We start from the raw sequence: 17,332 nt of genomic DNA on the forward strand, positions 1-17,332 counted from the left end.
GATGGATGGATGGATGGATGGATTTGTGGATGGATGGATGGATGGATTTGTGGATGTATGTATGTATGTATGTATGTATGTATGTATGTATGTATGTATGTATGTATGATGGTTGTTTCAATGGATGGATAGCCCTGGATGAAGTAGTCTTCTCATCTGTGGGATGGAGGCCATAAGACAGCTGCCATGATTCTAGGGATGGAAGTGGGTGCCACAGTTTCTATGCCTGGTCTACATTCAGTGTTTACTTTGTGTTGATGACCACTGTAATTATTATTGATCTACTTTTTAATTTATTTACATGTATAATGCTATGGGTCAGATCCAGGGCCTAGTGCAGGGTCAACAATGCTTTGCCTTTGAGTCACACTCTCTACTCTAGCCCATCAGGCTGCTGTGTAACTCCTGTAGGCACAGGAAGAAAAGGAAAAGAGAGCCAAGACGAGGGAAAGACCAAAAGGATCACAGGCACATAAGCGATGGCTCACCTAGAGACTGTAAATATGGAGAGAGACAGAGACCGATGGTGACTGAGGGAGTGGAGAGAGAGTCTGAGCTCTGACCGCATCCCCTTCTGTGACACAGCGGCAAGCGCCCTTGACTCAAGATCTAATGGGTAACTTTTCGAGGATCTTGGCCACACCAGGCTCTCTCCAGACCTGTTTCCACTCCCAAGTCTAACAGTGCTGGGTGAGAAGGGAACATCAGGAATGACTCCCCCTGCAGGTCTCACAAGTCTGCCCCTAAGAGACCCCAGCACAGGTCCCCTGCCAGCAGCTTGAGGTCACTTCAATGGCAGAATACTGCTCCTGACTCTTGCTTGGGTTCTGGGTTGGGTATGTTTGGCAGCTCAGCACAGCCTCTTGATGTCTGTCACTACATCACACTGGGACCTCAACAAGGGAGGATGATGCTCTGGCCATTACACCAGAGCACCTGAGACAAGAAATGTGTCTCTGTCACACTTCTTCTAAGGCCAGGGGTCCTGCTTTGTCTTCAAATTGGGACCCTTCTATCAGACTTGTATCTTCCTCGTGCTGTTCCTGGAAAGGACTGGAAGCAACTATCCACCTCACCCATCTGCAGTGCTGAGGACTCAGGGGGACTCATTTTGCAAAGACTACCTGCCTCCTCCTCCCCAACCCACGGTCTCTTGTAGCCCAAACTGGCTTTCAACTCATTGTGTAGCTAAGGATGCCCTTGAATTTCTGATCCTCCTGCTCTCCCCTCCCAAGTTCTGGGTGAGATCACAAGTGTCCCCCACCACACCCAGTTTCTCAAGCTATTTCTAGTCATTTTTCAAGTAACTGGCCCTCAACCAGGAGCAAAGTCTTAACCAGATGAGCTGTCAGAAATGAGGTCGCTGGACAGGCTTCCCTTCCCCCGAGCCTCATCAGAAGGACTCAGGGCAAGAGTAGGAGGTCTGGTGGGGAGCACTTAATGTCTGGTGCTCTAAGGTGGGATCCATGGGTGGGGCTGCTAAAGCTTCGGATCCTCAAGGAAGGTTTCTTACTGATTTTGCTCTGCCGGTAGACTCCAACCTAAGGTACTTGGAACTCTGTTTGGCCTTTTGTTTGTTTGTTTGTTTGTTTGTTTGTTTTTAACTCACACCATGGCTCACAGGAACCTTTTTCATCATAGAGCTGAGAAGTTAGGATCTAGGGTTCCTGAGGTATAGGTTTGAATCCTGACTCATTCATTGGTTAAAATATGAATAGCAACCAGTCTCAGGACTGTAGAGGGCTCAGCCCTCTTGTGATCAAGTCACTATAGACCTGGTTGCTCAGGTGTCTCCCCAGGGCAGGATCTCCTGTTTGTTTTTTATTAGTGTGTCCCAAGTGAAGGAACAGTACCTGGTGTACGCCCTGCACTAGGTACATTGGTCCTCTGGAGTGCCGCCTCCAGAACAGGAACCTTGTAGAACTTTAAGGAACAAAGGGGTTTTTTATGAAGTCCTGCTGCATCTTTCCAGGGAGTCCCTGATGCACAGAGACAACCATTTCCAAGACTGAGTGGAGACAAGGGACCGTAGTCAAAGTGTGTGAAGAAATCTTTCCCACAGGCAACCACGGACTTCCAGCAAGGTGTGCAGGCTGGTCCCATCCCTAAATCTCCTAGCTTTGGCTGCACACAGAAGTCCCTTTGGCTTCTGGAAGAACAAAACCACCCAATTTGCCAAAGCTGACACTATCCAGGTGACAGGGACCAGACCTCTGATCCTGGGTAACAGTGTACAAGCCTACCTCGGCACAGGTGGCACATCCCCAGAGGGCTTAGATGAACTATGGGGGAGTTTCTTATTGGGGACAGAGGACAGGGGAGGTCAACTTGTACTGAGAATTGTTCCCCTTTCCCCCACAGATCCCTCCCAAGACCCCAGAGCCATGAGGATGAGAGGGCCTCTGAGGTCTGTATAATTCCACCAGGATCTGCTCATGTGGTGCGTATGTGTGTGTGTGTGTGTGTGTGTGTGTGTGTATGTGTGTGTGTGTGCATAAGTGTATATATGTTTGTGTCTGCGCATGCATGTGTGTGTGCATGCAAGTATGCATGTGTGCATGTGTGTCTGTGCATGCATGCATGTGTGTGTACATGTGAGTGTGCATGTGTGCATACATGTGTGTCCGTTTGTATGTGTGCGTATGCATGTGTGTGTGAATGCATGCATGCACGTGTGTGTGTGTGTTTGCTAATGAATGTGTGCACATGTGTGCGGAGGCCAGAGGCTGCTGCTGAGTGTCTTCCTTAGTCACTTTCTCCCTTAGTCCCTGGGACGTGACTGTCACCGCACCTGGACCTCACCATGTCCATCAGGCTGGCTGGCCAGTAAACTCCAGGGATCCCTCTGTCTCTGCCTCCTCAGTGCTGGGACTCCAGATGTGCACCACCCCAGATGTGCACCACCCCAGATGTGCACCACCACCCCTGGCATTTTCCCTCGGGGCTAAGGCTCTGACCTGCACCCTGCTCTTTAAGCTTACAAGACAAGAGCTCTACCAACTGAGCCTTCTCCCTGTGCCCACCTCTGCTCTTCAGCTAACAGGTTTTGATCATAACAACTTTGTCAAGTTAGTTATTAATATATTGCCTAAGCAAAAAGAAGGGCAAGAAAACTAATGTCTACGCGACTCCATTCTGCGCCAGGCTGCGCTAGAAGGCCATCCAAGCACGGATCACGGCAAGTTCTCGCGAGTAGGGTAAGGACAGGCCCTGTAAATGGGAAAAGCTGAGTTCCCAGATGCGCACTGGCCCCGGAGCAGCAGAAGGAGGCTCTCAGCCTCTAAAGTCTACACCTTCTCCCGCACACCACAGCTGTTCAGATCAGTTTACTTCCCCTGCCAAGCCTGTCTCCTGCAGACAGGAGGAAGAGGGAACACCAGGTGGAGGCAGAATAAACTCCCTCTCCCAGGGGGCTTTTGGGAGCGTATTGTAGCTACAGAAACAAACCCATCAGCTCCCCGAAATCACTCAGACTCCAAACATCACGTCTGTTCAACAAACCCACCAAGTACCACTCCGAGTTCCGTGCTGTCTCTCCACCTTTCTCCAAAGCCATGACTCCATCAGGCTATGGGTGACAGAGCCAGACACCAACTGCACATGAGCAAACCTGAGATCCTAAGGTCTAACCTGAGCAGAGATCCTGGCCCAGAACCTAGGCATCAATTCTCTCTACCAATAGGAGAGATCCCTTCCTCCTGGTGGTTGGTCACGCCTGACAACAAGGGAGGCGTGGAGTGCTGACTGGATCTAGAAAGAACTCTTGGTTCTAGGTTCAAACCTGCACCAGCCATCTCCTGCTCACTGTAGGAACGTGCCTGGGATCGAGCTCAGAGTGGCACGTGGGGCCAACAGCAGATCCTATAACCAGTCCCTGCCGACCTGGAGAGAATGGCCAACTGTCCCCCACCTCCAGAAAGAGCAAGATCAACCCAGAGCCATGATCACAGACACAAGGCCAGGGAAGGAAGAGCAGATATCTGCTTCCCACTCAAACTCTCTCAGGGTTCTGAACAGCCAGGGGCTTCCTGAGATTTCTGAGTTCTTAGTTACCCTCATCCCACCCCGAGTGGGAGAGAGCCAATCTGCGTTACCCTGAGCCCCTCTAGTTGGGGCAGCAGGCGTCTGGAGTGCAGAGGCCACTTACCTGAGGAGACAGGCCATTGCTGACAGGGTTCATGTGGTTGGAGGGGGCCCCGGGATTCATGAAGCTGTCCGAGTAGCTGGAGAAACTGTGGCGGGCTCCGTAGGCAGAGCTGGTGTCAGCTGCTGCAGCGGCTGCAGCCAGCCCACCCTGATGCATGGTTGATGGTGGAAGGGGCTGGGGCCTGTGGACTGTGCTGCTCCCATCTGAGGAGAAACCCAGAGAGGTCCTAAGCAAGTAGCAAAAGCAGCCTTGAAACTCCACCCAGGCATACCCTCTGGAGGGAAGGGACCAGCTTCTCAAGTGACTTGGGCTGAGGGCATCTTGTTCCCAGGCACCCCTACAGAGTGGCCAGGGCTTGACTGACACCCACTTGACACCTAAGTGACCTCTAGGCAACCTGCACACGGGTCTTGATGCTTGGCGTTAGGCATATAGTAGATGCTCAATGAACACTAGCTGGATTGTAAGTTGTGCCTGGTGGGATCTATAATCCACCCAGGCTTGCCCTAGTATCATTTTGTGGGTCCCTATCCAGTGCTGTCACTCATGCTGAGTGAGTCTTAACTTTGGGGGATGAAGAGGAATCGGGGTGACCGAGGATCAGTTGGCTAGGCTAGCTAGAGTCAAGGCTGATGAGTGAACCATGCTTGAAATGACTGAACTCGGTCATTCCTCTGCTTTGTTAGGAAACTGCACAGCCCTCTGAGGCCAGCTCCCCACTGTCCTCGGCACTGGCTTACTCCTTATTAAGAATCAAGGCCAAGGCTCTCTGGATACTTAGCTTCCCCAGAATGCCAGCCCCTGGGCCCCAGGAGGTAACCCTGTGTAGCAGGTATCAAAAGGTTTCCTGTGTGGGAGCAAGATGGGAGTTTCAGACTCCTAGGGCAGGAAACCTTTACTTCCCAAGGCCCATGGGTAGCCTGGGCTCTCTCCCTACCACCTCCTTCCGTTGACATTTCCCTTATTCAGGCTGTGTGGCATCCTAGAAGCTACTGGAAGAACTGTGCCCAGAAGATCTGCCTTCCTTGAGGGGTTGCAATGGCCCATGGGAGCCCAGGGTGCAGGGCCGGGGAGGGGGAAGAGGAGCTCGGCTCTTCAGCCTCAAGTGACCAGGAGTTCCAAGGTCAGGACAACTGGACTACACGGAGTTTGATAGCAGACACTCACCTTGGGAGATGGTGGTGGTGGGGTAGGTAGAGTCCGGCAGCTGGTAGGGTGGCAGCGTGGGCATGCCAGTGGGTGGGAAACCTCCTGGCAGAAGGTGGTTGAAGGCGGCCAGCTGGTTAGCTCCTGCCTGCTTGCGCCAGCGGGCACGACGGTTACTGAACCAGACCTGAAGGAGAGAGGATGTTGAGCCTGGCTCCCTGCTGAGCGCTGAGGCTCGGGTGGGGTGACTCCCTCAGCAGGCAGCTTCCAGCGGGTCAGAGTCTTCTTCAAAGAAGCAGAGCCCAGCATTGGGTGACCAGGATGGTGTGCGGGGAACTTCAGCAACAGGGTCCCCTCACCACTATCCAGGAGGGACTTTTAAAATGATCCCTGTTTTACAGGAAGCAAGTGACAGGCTGCAGGCTGAGGACAGGGTGAGGAGAGACATGGAGGAGTCTCTAGTCTTAGTTAGACACTCAGCTTAGTGCTCCTCCCATGGCAAGTGCTCCCACCCAGGGTCTCCAGTCCTTGCTTCAAAACTCCACCTCCTCCAGGAAGCCCTCCAAGAGGAGACCACACATATAGAACATCCTGAGTAAGGAGGGCCTTGGTACTCAGCTGTGCCAGCTTGGGGCTGAGAACCTGCCCTGTTCACATAGCCCAGGCCCTGCTAGAACAGGACCTGCACCGGTACATATGCACACGTATACACATGTGTACACATATGCGTGTGCACACACACATACACACACTGCTGCAAGGGGACCCTTTCCCCTTCTGGCTGGTAAGTCCTCCGACACCATCACCATCGTGCATCTAAGATGGGGCAGGTGAGCCTCCTGCCCCTTCAAGGGAGACCCCGTGTGTCCCTTCCTCATGGGGACCATTATTCTTTTTATCTGTTCCTGGCTGAGTAGCCCTCAGCCTCCTCTCAGCTTTGGGACATCTAGGACAGAGGCCCTGTACTCCCTGTGCCCTGCACGGTGAGCATTCCATAGGTGCTCAATAAATGCACATTGAATAAATGAATGCTGAATGAATGAAGGATGGAACCAAGGTGGTTCAGGTCTCTCTATGTGACTGTCCTGGAACTCCCTTGTAGACCAGGCTGGCCTTAAGGTCGTAGGACTCCTCCTGCCTCTGCCTCCTGAGTGCTGGGGTTAAAGGTCTGGGGATGAGGGAGGCCAAGTTACCAGCCTCCTGTTCACTGGGTTCTTCTCTATCCGTGCTTAGCTTCTATTTTAAGACAAGGTCTCATGTAGTCTAGGCTGGTTTTGAACTTGATATGTAGCCAAGGACGATGTTAAACTTCTGATCTTCCTTCCTCCACGGCTAAGTGCTGAGATTATAGGTATGTACCACCCAGTTTGTCACACTGGGGAATCAAACCAAGGGCTTTGTTCATGCTAGGCAGGCACTCTACCCACTGAACTACAGGCTCACCATCAGTCTCTGACAGCTTGTTGTTTTAAAATTAATTGTGCAACCCTAGAAGCCGGCGTTACCCTGGCCCTAACCCCAGACTTGCCCTTATGGTCTCCATTTTGCAGAAAGGACACTGGGGACAGGGAGGATATTTAGGGGCAGATTCCAACTCCATGCCAGTCTCCAAACAGTCCGCTTGCCCCCACACTGAGCTGACATATTGCAGGGTTAGGAGACCCTCAAGGCACAGACTCTTCAAAGCAAGGGCTAAGTCAACACGACAGCACCCAGGACCTTGAGTCTCTGCCCGGCTCCCCTGGCGAGAACCCCTCACCAGGACCCTAATCCACAGACACCGTGTTTCTGTTCAAACACTTCCATACACAGTGGTCTCTTTTCCTCAGTGGGTATTTACTATGCCAGTAGGACCTCAGAACCCAGAGGAGCCTTGGTGACCATTGAGCTCTTGGGACACACTGTGTTTCACCTGGAGTGAACTCAGCCGGTCAGTGGCCGGGATACAGGCTCTCTCCCTGGAGCCTCTTCCGGCAGACCTCTCTGTTGAACTTGAGAGGATGTCATATCAGCTCTTGTGGCACCTCCAGGGTCTCTGAGCCTCTGGGTGCTTCCAGACTCCTCTCATAGGACTAAGACTTCGGCTTTTGGGTCAGCCTCTGCCTGTTCTTAGAATTTTGTTTTTGTTTGTCCCTCTACTCTATCCTAGCTAGGGAGCCCACAGGCATGAGCCCAGTGGACAGGAAGCTGGTAGTCTTTCTGTGGTTTGCCGAGGCTTGGCCTCCCCCATTCCCAGACCCCTCCCTTCTTGGACCTTGCATAACACCTGTTCCTCCAGTCCCCTGAGCCAATGAAAGCACTGTCCTGACAGCCAGGAGATTTTCTAAGGAGCTGCCAGGCTCGGGATGGTGGGAAGGCAGGAGGCTGCCAGACTAGGCTGAGAGGAAGCCCAGAGGAATGCGCCCAGGACAACAGCTGCGAGGCTCAAGGAGAGAGAGGAGGCAGTCTGCAGCTCGGGTGTCATCAGGGGATGAGAAGAGTTAGCTGTCTGCTGTGCTTGCCCTCTTCCCCTCTAGGGTGGGAGAGTAGAAGGATATACACCAGCTCCTGGAGGGTTTATGGCCAGTTTCTTCTAGGACTTTCCTTAAGTTCTAATTCCAGATTCCAAGTCAGCTTCCTCCTCTCGGGCACAGAAAGGATGTAGGTTTCCACGCCAGCCAGGCCAAGCTGCTACCGTCTGTCTGTGTCCCATGGGTCACATCTCTGAATGCCAGCCTCTGTATCTGTGACTACGGCTGGCTTCAGTGGCCATCCCAACCTGAACACATGAGTCTGAGGCTCCATTATCTTCACCACTGAGCCTTGTAGCCATGGGGATGCTGAGGGGGTGGGGGGCACTCCTCAGGATGGCACAGTATGCTGCAGCCCTTCTATAGAGCCACCTCCTCTGTCCATAAAGGTGACAGCCCAGGAAAATGTTGTCATGCAAGCCCATTTGTCCAATCACTCTGCCCCACCCCATCTCCTCCGTAGCCTTCGCCCTGGTCCAGCCAGGTACAGAGATGAGTCTAGTCTGTGCCCTGCTGGAGCAGAGACTCCAGGGCCCAGCCCAGGGCGGATGAGATGGGCCACCTTCCCCCGTTGCCTTCCTGGATGAAGATCTGAACCTCAGCTTGGGCTCTTTCTCCGGTCACCAGAGCCACAGAATGGGGACTGTGGGCTTCAGGTGTGTAGGGTCTTGGGTGGCCCTGCCCAGTGCTGATGGTTCGAATCTCCCCAGAACACATCTTGCATTCTCCCGGCAATGGGAAACTCACTCTCTGACTGAGGAGATTTGGAGAGTCTGTGCCTGCCCTCTTCTCTGACTACTACCCCCTCCCCACCTCTACTTCTCTTTCTCACGCCTTCATGCATCTTTTCTCTCATCTCTCCCTGAATCCCTCCTCCCTTGGGGCTCTGCGCCTCTCTGTCAATCTGTAAGTCCATCAACCAACATGTGCTGCCCCCTCAGGGACTGCGTGTGTTAGTGTGTGCATGGTCCCAGGATCACACCTGGAGCGAGCACTCGTCTCAGGACCTGCTCACACGACACCTGCCATCCTCCACCCCCAGTTCTCCTCACCTGGACGCGCGCCTCCGTGAGCTTGGTCCTCTGTGCCAGCTCCTCCCGGGTGTAGATGTCCGGGTAGTGGGTCCTCTCGAAGGCCTTCTCCAGCTCCTCCAGCTGCTCGGCCGTGAACGTGGTCCGACTGCGACGCTGCTTGCGCTTCAGGGGGAGGTCGGGTTCTGATTCCACGTCCGAGCCCTCATCCAGACGGTTCCCTACAGTGGGGTAGCACAGTGGGCACAGGGTCAAGCCCGTGTCCTCCTCTGAACACTGGTCCAGTGTCTCCCTGAGAAAGAACACTGCTAACCACACCAGAGCTTAGCAACGGCTAAACACTTTCTGCTCAAAGTAACCCATTGCTTTTCAAGGCGGATCCCTCCAGCTGGGCATTTAGATTTATCTACAGTGACACAGATGCCCCTGACCTAAGCCTTGATGAATTACGTCTCTCAAAACTCAAAGGACAGGGGCCACAGAGATGGCTGGGGGCCCAGGGGGTACTTAAAGCTGCACAAACCTGCAGACCTGAGTTCAATTCCCTGGTAACCACACGAGAGACCCCACTCCAGCCAGTATGTGCCTGCGGTGGTATGTGCCCCTCCTCCACCGTCAATAAATGTAAAATAAAATTGTAAAAAGCCCTCAAAGGACTATAAGCTCCACGGCAGGAGGAGCGCTGGTGTGGGTTCACTGGAGGTCAGGAAGTCTGTCTCTACAAAGAGCAGGAAAGCAGAAGGTGGCCAGGAGCAGCTCTGCCTTTGACAAGGTAAAGGCTGGGGCGGGTCTCTTTCAGCAAGAGCCTGACAGGCAGGCTGGGCCCTGGGCTCGCTGGGGAGGAGGCTGCAGAAATAGCTTGATCAGTTGTCGTAGCTGCTGGGGCTAAGACCCAGGGAACAGAACCGGCCCATGTGGGCAGCACTGAGCCTTGCGCCCTTCTCTGACCTGGTGGAGAAGACCCCAGCAGGTGATCTTTACAGCAAGCCCAGCGGCCCTGGAGCAAGGAACAGGGCGGGGTGTGAGAGCTGGAGGGGGGTGAGAGAGGGACAGACAGCAGGGAGACAGACTACAGCAGCCCTCCCCTTCCTCTGCCTCCCCTCTCCTTCCTTCATTAATCTTTTCCTTCCCTTCACTGCCAACTTTGGGATTCTTGGGGCTTTTTTGTTCATTCATGCATTCATTCATTCATTCTTTCTTTCACTTATTCATTCATTCTTTCACTATTCATTCACTCACACATTTATTCATTCGCTCATTTTTTTCACTCATTAATTCATTCATTCACTCTTTCATTCATTCTTTCACTCACTCATTCATTCACTCATTCATTCATTCACTCATTCATTCACTCACTCATTCTTTCACTCATTCATCCATTTTTTTACTAATTCATTAATTTACTCATTCTTTCACTAATTCATTCACTTTTTCATTCATTCATTCACTCATTCATTCATTCACATATACATTCATTCATTTACCAAGCATCTATTCTCTTCCATTATAGGCCAATCACACAGTGGACAAGCTGGGACTCTGTGCCTAGAGCGCCCAGCCTGAGACAAGCTAGAGAAACTCAGAGGCTGTCTGCTCATACCACCTATGGAAAAATGACACCACAGAAAAGCAGTACACAGCCGGGCAGTGGTGGCACATGCTTTTAATCCCAGCACTTGGGAGGCAGAGGCAGGCAGGTTTCTGAGTCGAGGCCAGCCTGGTCTACAGAGTGAGTTCCAGGACAGCCAGGGCTACACAGAGAAACCCTGTCTCGAAACAAACAAAGAAAGAAACAAAGAAACAAAGAAAAGCAAGCAAACAAACAAACAAACAGAACGGCAGTACAAAAAGTGTCTGGGCAAGGATCCACGATGCACTCACCTGCCCTTTTACCTCTGACCTGCCCACTAGCACACACTCGGCTGCTTCAGGGATTGATTACGTCAGAGTCTAGGCCTTTCTCACAAAATCAACCACCATACTCCCACCCCACCCCACTCACAACACAGTGACAACAACAACAGCAGCAGCAGCAGCAGCAGCAACAACAACAGCATATAGCCATTTAAAAGTTGTCGGACTCAAGGGAAAAGTGTACCAGGCTGAGGGACCAGCATGTGCAAAGGCCCTCTGCATCAAAAGGCACAGAGGTCATCTTGCCACAGGGCTGCATCCAGGGCCAGGAGCAGGTGACATACAGGGAAAGGAAGAGTCTTGGCCAATACCCTGGCTTGGGCTGGATTCCCATTCATCTCCACCCCTCCCTGCACCACTGTATCTTGTTCACTGGGGACTCTGTATTTTGATGACCACGGCCAAGCTGTGTCTGACTGTGACACTAAGCTCCATGGCCAGAGAGTCAATGACCAGACACCTACGGTCAGAGCCAACCCCTTCCTGTTCTTTTCTCATCAGCTTGCCAGCTGCCCACCCACTCTAGATCCAGTGAGGGCATCAACCGTGGGCACACATGGCACCCTGGGGTTCCCTTGGCAGCATACCTGGGGCTCTGAGCCAAACACATCAGTGAGTGTCTCTGTGTTCTGATAGGGACCAAGAGAGTGGCTAGGTCAGGGGAGGGAGTACACAGGCAGGAGCAGGAACCAGGGACTATTCCGTCAAGTGACCCCAGACTCACCTCAGACGCTAGCTGGGAGAATGGGTATCAGAACTGTCCAGAACAAAACCATGGGCAGAGACCACCCTGCCGGCTAAGGGCTGAAACCCAAGGTGCTCTATCATGGCTGTGCCCCCTCCTTACCCCTTTCTCCCTGCTTTTCAGATTGCAACTTTCTGGACAGACTACTGACTTCTGGTTTGACTTCCTCCCTGGATTCCTGTCCCTTGTCCTTTGGGAGCAGGGATCTGTGGAGCTCTGTGGATCTGGAGGCACCAAACCAAAGCCCAAACTGAGGACAGCAAAGCAGGGTCCACAGGCCCTTACTGTTTGAAAGAAATGGTCCCCTGGGGTAAAGCATTGTGGGGAAAGTAGACACAGAAAATCATTCATTAAACAATCATCAGATTTGGGGTGGGCATCAGGGAGCAACTCCTGGCCAGCTCTGACCCCTGCCTTCCTACTTCCCCACAGCTGGGGGATGCAACAGTCTCATGGAGCAACTGCAGATCTGGAGATGGCTCTAGACACGATGAGACACTCAGGAGCCCTCTCTGGGTTCCTGAATCCTGTCTCTGCTTAGAGGAATGGCAGACCCACACCAAGCAAGGAAGAACCGTCTCTAAGTTGGAGCCTCCAATCTTACAGAGAGAGAAACAGTCTGTCTCAGAAAGCTTCCAGTCTAATGGAGGAGTCATCACTCCTGTGCTGGGACTTCCTAGTCTAAGGGGGGAAGCACCAGTGAATGGGTGCACAGAACAGACAGACATCAGACATCAAGGCTGTTACATAGCCTAGCCCAGGCTTACAGGGGGAGGGGGAGACACAGGGAATAGGAAGTCTCTAGGGGTTGTTCCTATAACATCCTCCTGCTTCTGCATTCTTCGGGGTCTTTTTCTCGATTTCATTTCATCCATTCCAGGAAGCCATCACTGAGTGCTGGGCTATGCTAAGATGTCTCGGTAAACCAGTGAGACTGGTAACCATCTGCCCTTCTTGTGTGCAGATCCATTTCCTGTAAGAATGCGCAGAGCCACCTCCTGCCTCTGCCTCTAGCCATGCCCCTGCAGTGGGATGAAACCTGCTTATCCAGCACAGCCCCAGCAAGGCTCCCCAAGCCAGGTCAGGGACATTGGAGCGTCTTAGGTCTCGCACATCAGAAAACAGGGATGACGGGCTGGGAGATGGCTCAGGAGGCAACGTGCTCCCTGCGAAAGTGTGAGGAGCTGAGTTCAATCCCCAGCTCCCGTGGAAAGAGCCAGTGGAGGTGTGAGCACCTGTAATCTCACCTGTAATCTCAGCACGGGGGACGCAGAAACCAGTGGATCCCTAGAGGTCACTTAATTGTGTGAACCCTAGGTTCTAATAAGAACCTGTCTCAAATAACACCCAAGACTGACCTCTGGTCCTACACATATCTCCCAACCTCCACTGTACACACACACACACAGTCTCAGGAGACAATGGTCGTGTCTGTGGATGGGTCTATTCATCTTGCTAGGCCGGCACATCCTTGACTGGGATACAGACGGTGCCTGGCACACAGCAGGTATTTAGGGTGTCGGCACCGATCCTCGCAGCCTGGGGAGTGGTCTTGAGTGCCCATCTCCACCCTTGGAGGGGGCAGACCCTTCACACTGCCAACAGGAAACCATTGTTTCCACTGGTTGGAATGCCAGAAGGCAGAGGTTGGCCCATTTGACAGGCACCCAGTGGAGCGCTTCAGCAAGGAGCTGCAAGGAAAGCCAAGAACCCTGGCTCCACAGCTGGTGTAGACACCTGACATGGCAGCTGCTTTGAGAAGCCAACCTGGGATCTTGGCACCACAGTGGCTGCTTCACCCTCCCCCCACAGCCTTCCCCTCTCCTTTTGGCTGCAGAAATCCCATGGGTAGAGATGGTTTTTGAAGGTGCCAAGGCCTCCCAAGGCCTCCTCACCTCCGGGCAGTGGAAGCCAACACTAGCCAAGAGGCATAGGGTGTCTCTGCACCCCATCCCCGAAGCCCGCCAAGCTCTGCTCCCTGCACCCCTCTCCCTCCCCTCCCTTCCCAGTTATTACAGTTTAACATAGGCCCTGGCGTGGAGCTGTGCTGGAGAAACGAATCACATAATAGTTGATATGCGTTTTAATCAAGTAATTCGGGCAGAGTCAAGAGCCGGTGAGTATGGGCCCGGTGTCCCTGAATACCAAGCAGGCCTGGGCGCAGGCCTCAGCAAATGGAAAAGTCATTTACAGCTCAGCTGGGGGCCGCCAGCCTAGTAGTGGCAGACGCTCTCCCATCCTTTCCTCTCCTCTGTGCAAAGGGCTCAGCTGTAACCAGCTCACCAGGTGTGCGAGGGCTAGGCTGGTCTGCAGGAACCGGCCCATGCATGATTCCCATAGCCATGGGGACTCCTGCCAGGAGACAGAACACCCCACCCCTGCCTGTCTCTAGAACTCATATTCCTCTTGGACACTCAGCCAGCATCATGCAACTCTGCCTCAGGCCCCAGCCCCTCTGTCTTGCCCAAGTCTGACCTCTCTGTCCCACCCTGGACTGTCCCTCACACTTCCCTGGCCCTAGTGACAAGGACTCAGTGACTCAGTCAGACACCCTGACTCATGCAGGCTGTGCACCCACCAGTTTGGGGAGAAGGGAGGGAGCTGGGAGCTCAGAAGCAGCTGATGGGTCTTCCTGTGTAAAGAGGGGTCACCATCACAAGGCCTTCTCGCCCCATCCTAAGAGAGGGACATGGTGAAGCCCCAATCTCCTGGAGCTCCAGGAACTTCATTAACTGCAGCTTCTGGGCCAAGGGTACATCACAGAGTTAAGAGTCTGTGATGTCTTGGGGATGTGCCCTCAGCCACAGTAAAGAAGGTGGCTGGGGTGGGGACAGGGTAGTTTTCTACTCTGGAGTTTTCCTCAGCCTGAGTCCATCCCACCTCAAGAACCCTGCTATCTCTAGCCCTTGTCTAGGGAGTTGGGTGAACTGCATCAGTCCGGCAGGGACCATCTCCTATCTCTCAAGGGGATTCTGGTCTTCGAGAGGGTAAGATATCCTCTCCTGTATGTCTGAAGGACCCCAGGCTGTCAGAACCCTTGCTTTCTTAGAGGCTCTTTCAGAGGTGGGGCCACTGTTGAGGGGCAAATGCAAACAGGACCTCTGACCCCCCAGTTCTGTGATGGTTTACTCTCCCAACCCAAAAAAAGGGGTAAAAGAGTAGTCTTTTTCTTGAAAGCTAGAGTTGAACTCACACCTACTCACAACTTGACAAAACTTCCTCAGCTAGGAAGTCCCCACGTGGTTGTACTGTTAAATTCTGAGCCTCAGAGAGATCATTTATATCAGAGAACATGGGGTCTTTGGTGTCTGGTATTTTGAACATGATCCTGTATTAAGAGCACAGTACTTTTCTTAGGTACTAGAGGGCGCTGTCTATACACCCCTGACAGGAAGGGGCGGATCCAGGAAGAAGGAAGTAGTACTTCTTGGAACAGTATATGTGATGGAATTCAGAAATGTTTTCCGGGGTGTATCTGGTGTTCTTTCTTCTGCACTGAACTGGGAACTAAGCATATGTCACAAGTGGGAGAAAGACTCAAGCCAAGAACACTGAATCAAGGTACCGAGTTCAAAACTAGCTTTATCTGCCTGAAGTCAGAAGGCCAAGGGTCCTGAGGAACCTTGCAACTCATTCCCTTTAACCTGCTGTCCCATGTGTCGAAGGTGGAGTGTGGGCAGGGGTGGCAGCCGTGTGAAATAATCTGAGTGCCTTCGAGACAGGCCTGGGCATGGACTCCAAAACTTAAAGCCTGTGGCTGTAAGATCACAAGTTTAAGTCTCTTCTTCCTTGAGTTCTTTCTGTTATTTGTCACACTCAAGGGTGGGGAGAAGGGGGGGTGGGGTGGTGCATGTGCTGGGGGGAGGGGCACGATGAAACATGGAGGTCAGAGGACAACCTTGGGCATCATTCCTCAGGCAGCTTTTAAATTTTGTTTGAGACAGGATCATTGTATTGGAGCTCGACCAAATGGGCCAACGAGCTTTGGGTGGGGGAGGGGTGGGGTGGGGAGGTTCTGCCTGCCTCATCCTCCCCTGCACTGGGATTATAAACCTGTATCAACTCGCGGTTGTTATTCCAATGACTAGTTCAGGCAAGCCAACTATTAGCATCAAACAGAGTGAACAACAAGTAGTGCTGGACAGAGTAAACCCCCAAGACACCATTTCTTGCCTTCTTAGTCTGCTCTAAGAGCGTGTCGCCAGAACAACCAAGGCTCCAGAGAAATGGGAGGAACCAGAGCTAGTGACTCAGGTTGGGGGTGGGGTGGAGGTGGGGCTGCCTACCTCCTCCCAGCCACAGGTGCTGGGCCAGTCATTGCTATAAGGGTCAGCGGTGACAGTGTCGAGGGAAACTAAGCAGAATGGAAACCATTATCTCAGGCTGACCTGTGTGTGACGGAACTCTAAGGTGAGCAGCTCGGCGAGCCACCACCCAGACCCCTCTTCCCACTTCACCTAGGATAGAACTGGCAGCCTCAGGCTCCAACCCCAGGTGTCTTGCTGGTCCTCTCAGCATCTCCCAGGTCTTGCCATCTGCTGCTGTGGCTCTCCCCCACAGTGCTGGTGGTGTGTCAATGTGACCCTCAAGAGGCACAGAGTGGTGCCCAGCCCTGTAGCATATAGGAAGGTGACTTTTTCCTCTCTGGGCTAAATGAAGAAACTGATGGACCCAATCTCTTAGAGTCCTCTTCCCTGCTGACGGAGGGGATATTGTAAGACAAGTGCTATGAAATACTCAATACGTAGTAAATATCTAATAACCGGCTGCTGTCACCACAGGTGCCCCTGATAACGAGAAGTTAGTTTACCCTGGGTCCCAGAGGCAAAGATTTGTCTGACACAAAATACAAAAGTAAAGAGCACATCCATGAATAGATGAATGAATGAATGAATGAATGGCCAAATAAATGAATGAATGAATGACCAAATGAATGAACACACCAATATCCTCTCCTTATTTTTCACCGACCCAGCCATACAGAGTCACCACTACTTCACTCGAAAGAATGAAGGAACCTGTCCCCAAATGCAAATAGCACCTGCAGATGTGCGTATGGGGGAGGAGATCTCAGGTGAGCCAGCAAGAACACAAATGCTACAGAACCGAGATGCTGAAGGACAGGCTCTCAGGAAGCTGGGTGGAGAGCTAAGAGGCTTCAAAGCCAGTGGAAGAGAAACGGGGCAGCCATCCCTTCCCACCTGGCGAGGCTGCCTGTGTAGCTTAGAAGAGGCTGCAAGGCTTCAACACCATGAAGTCGGACCTGCCTGGACCATCCCTGTCCCAGCTCCGCATCCTCCTTGGTGCTGAGCCCAGGAGACAGAAGTCCAACACAGAAACTGGTTTTGGGACTCAGGCTTTGCCTCTTGTCAACACCTCTCCCAGCCCAGCCAAGAAGTCTGGCCAGTGGTGGTACACACCTTTAATCCCAGTACTCAGGAGACAGAGGCAGAGCTAAGCAGATCTCTGTGAGTTAGAGGCCAGCCTGGTCTTCAGAGTGAGGTCCAGGGCATCCAGGGCTACACAGAGAGACCCTGTCTCAGAAACAAGAGAGTCTCCAGCCACCATCTAAATGCAGACATCCCAGGCTTTACTCATTAGAGGGCAAGTCCTGACTGAGGATCTGGGGAGCAAGGGGACCCAGAGTTCGATTCCCAGACCCCATGTAAGGACAACAGCCTTACCTGTACCAGGCAGAGCCTTACCAGACACAGTCTTGTTAGCCCAGTCATGGACACACACACACACACACAGAGAGAGAGAGAGACAGACAGAGAGACAAAGAGAGAGAGAGAGAGAGAGAGAGAGAGAGAGAGAGAGAGAGAGAGAGAGAGAGAGA

General features: G+C 52.6%; 1 protein-coding gene across 2 annotated transcripts in view; it reads right to left on the reverse strand.

Moving 5' to 3' along the window:
* Pax7 (paired box 7) overlaps window positions 1-17,332 on the reverse strand; it is a 97,986-nt gene that overhangs the window by 37,350 nt on the left and 43,304 nt on the right. For both annotated transcript variants that reach the window (XM_028753991.1, XM_028753990.1), the window contains exons 5-7: window positions 8,856-9,055; window positions 5,315-5,480; window positions 4,148-4,350 (exon numbers count right to left, since the gene is read on the reverse strand). In XM_028753991.1, the coding sequence (XP_028609824.1) occupies window positions 4,148-4,350; window positions 5,315-5,480; window positions 8,856-9,055 (569 nt within the window). The remainder of the gene's footprint in view (window positions 1-4,147; window positions 4,351-5,314; window positions 5,481-8,855; window positions 9,056-17,332) is intronic.

This window comes from Grammomys surdaster, unplaced genomic scaffold (genome assembly GCF_004785775.1).
Source record: "Grammomys surdaster isolate TR1022 unplaced genomic scaffold, NIH_TR_1.0 125977, whole genome shotgun sequence".
Taxonomy (NCBI): Eukaryota; Metazoa; Chordata; class Mammalia; order Rodentia; family Muridae; genus Grammomys; species Grammomys surdaster.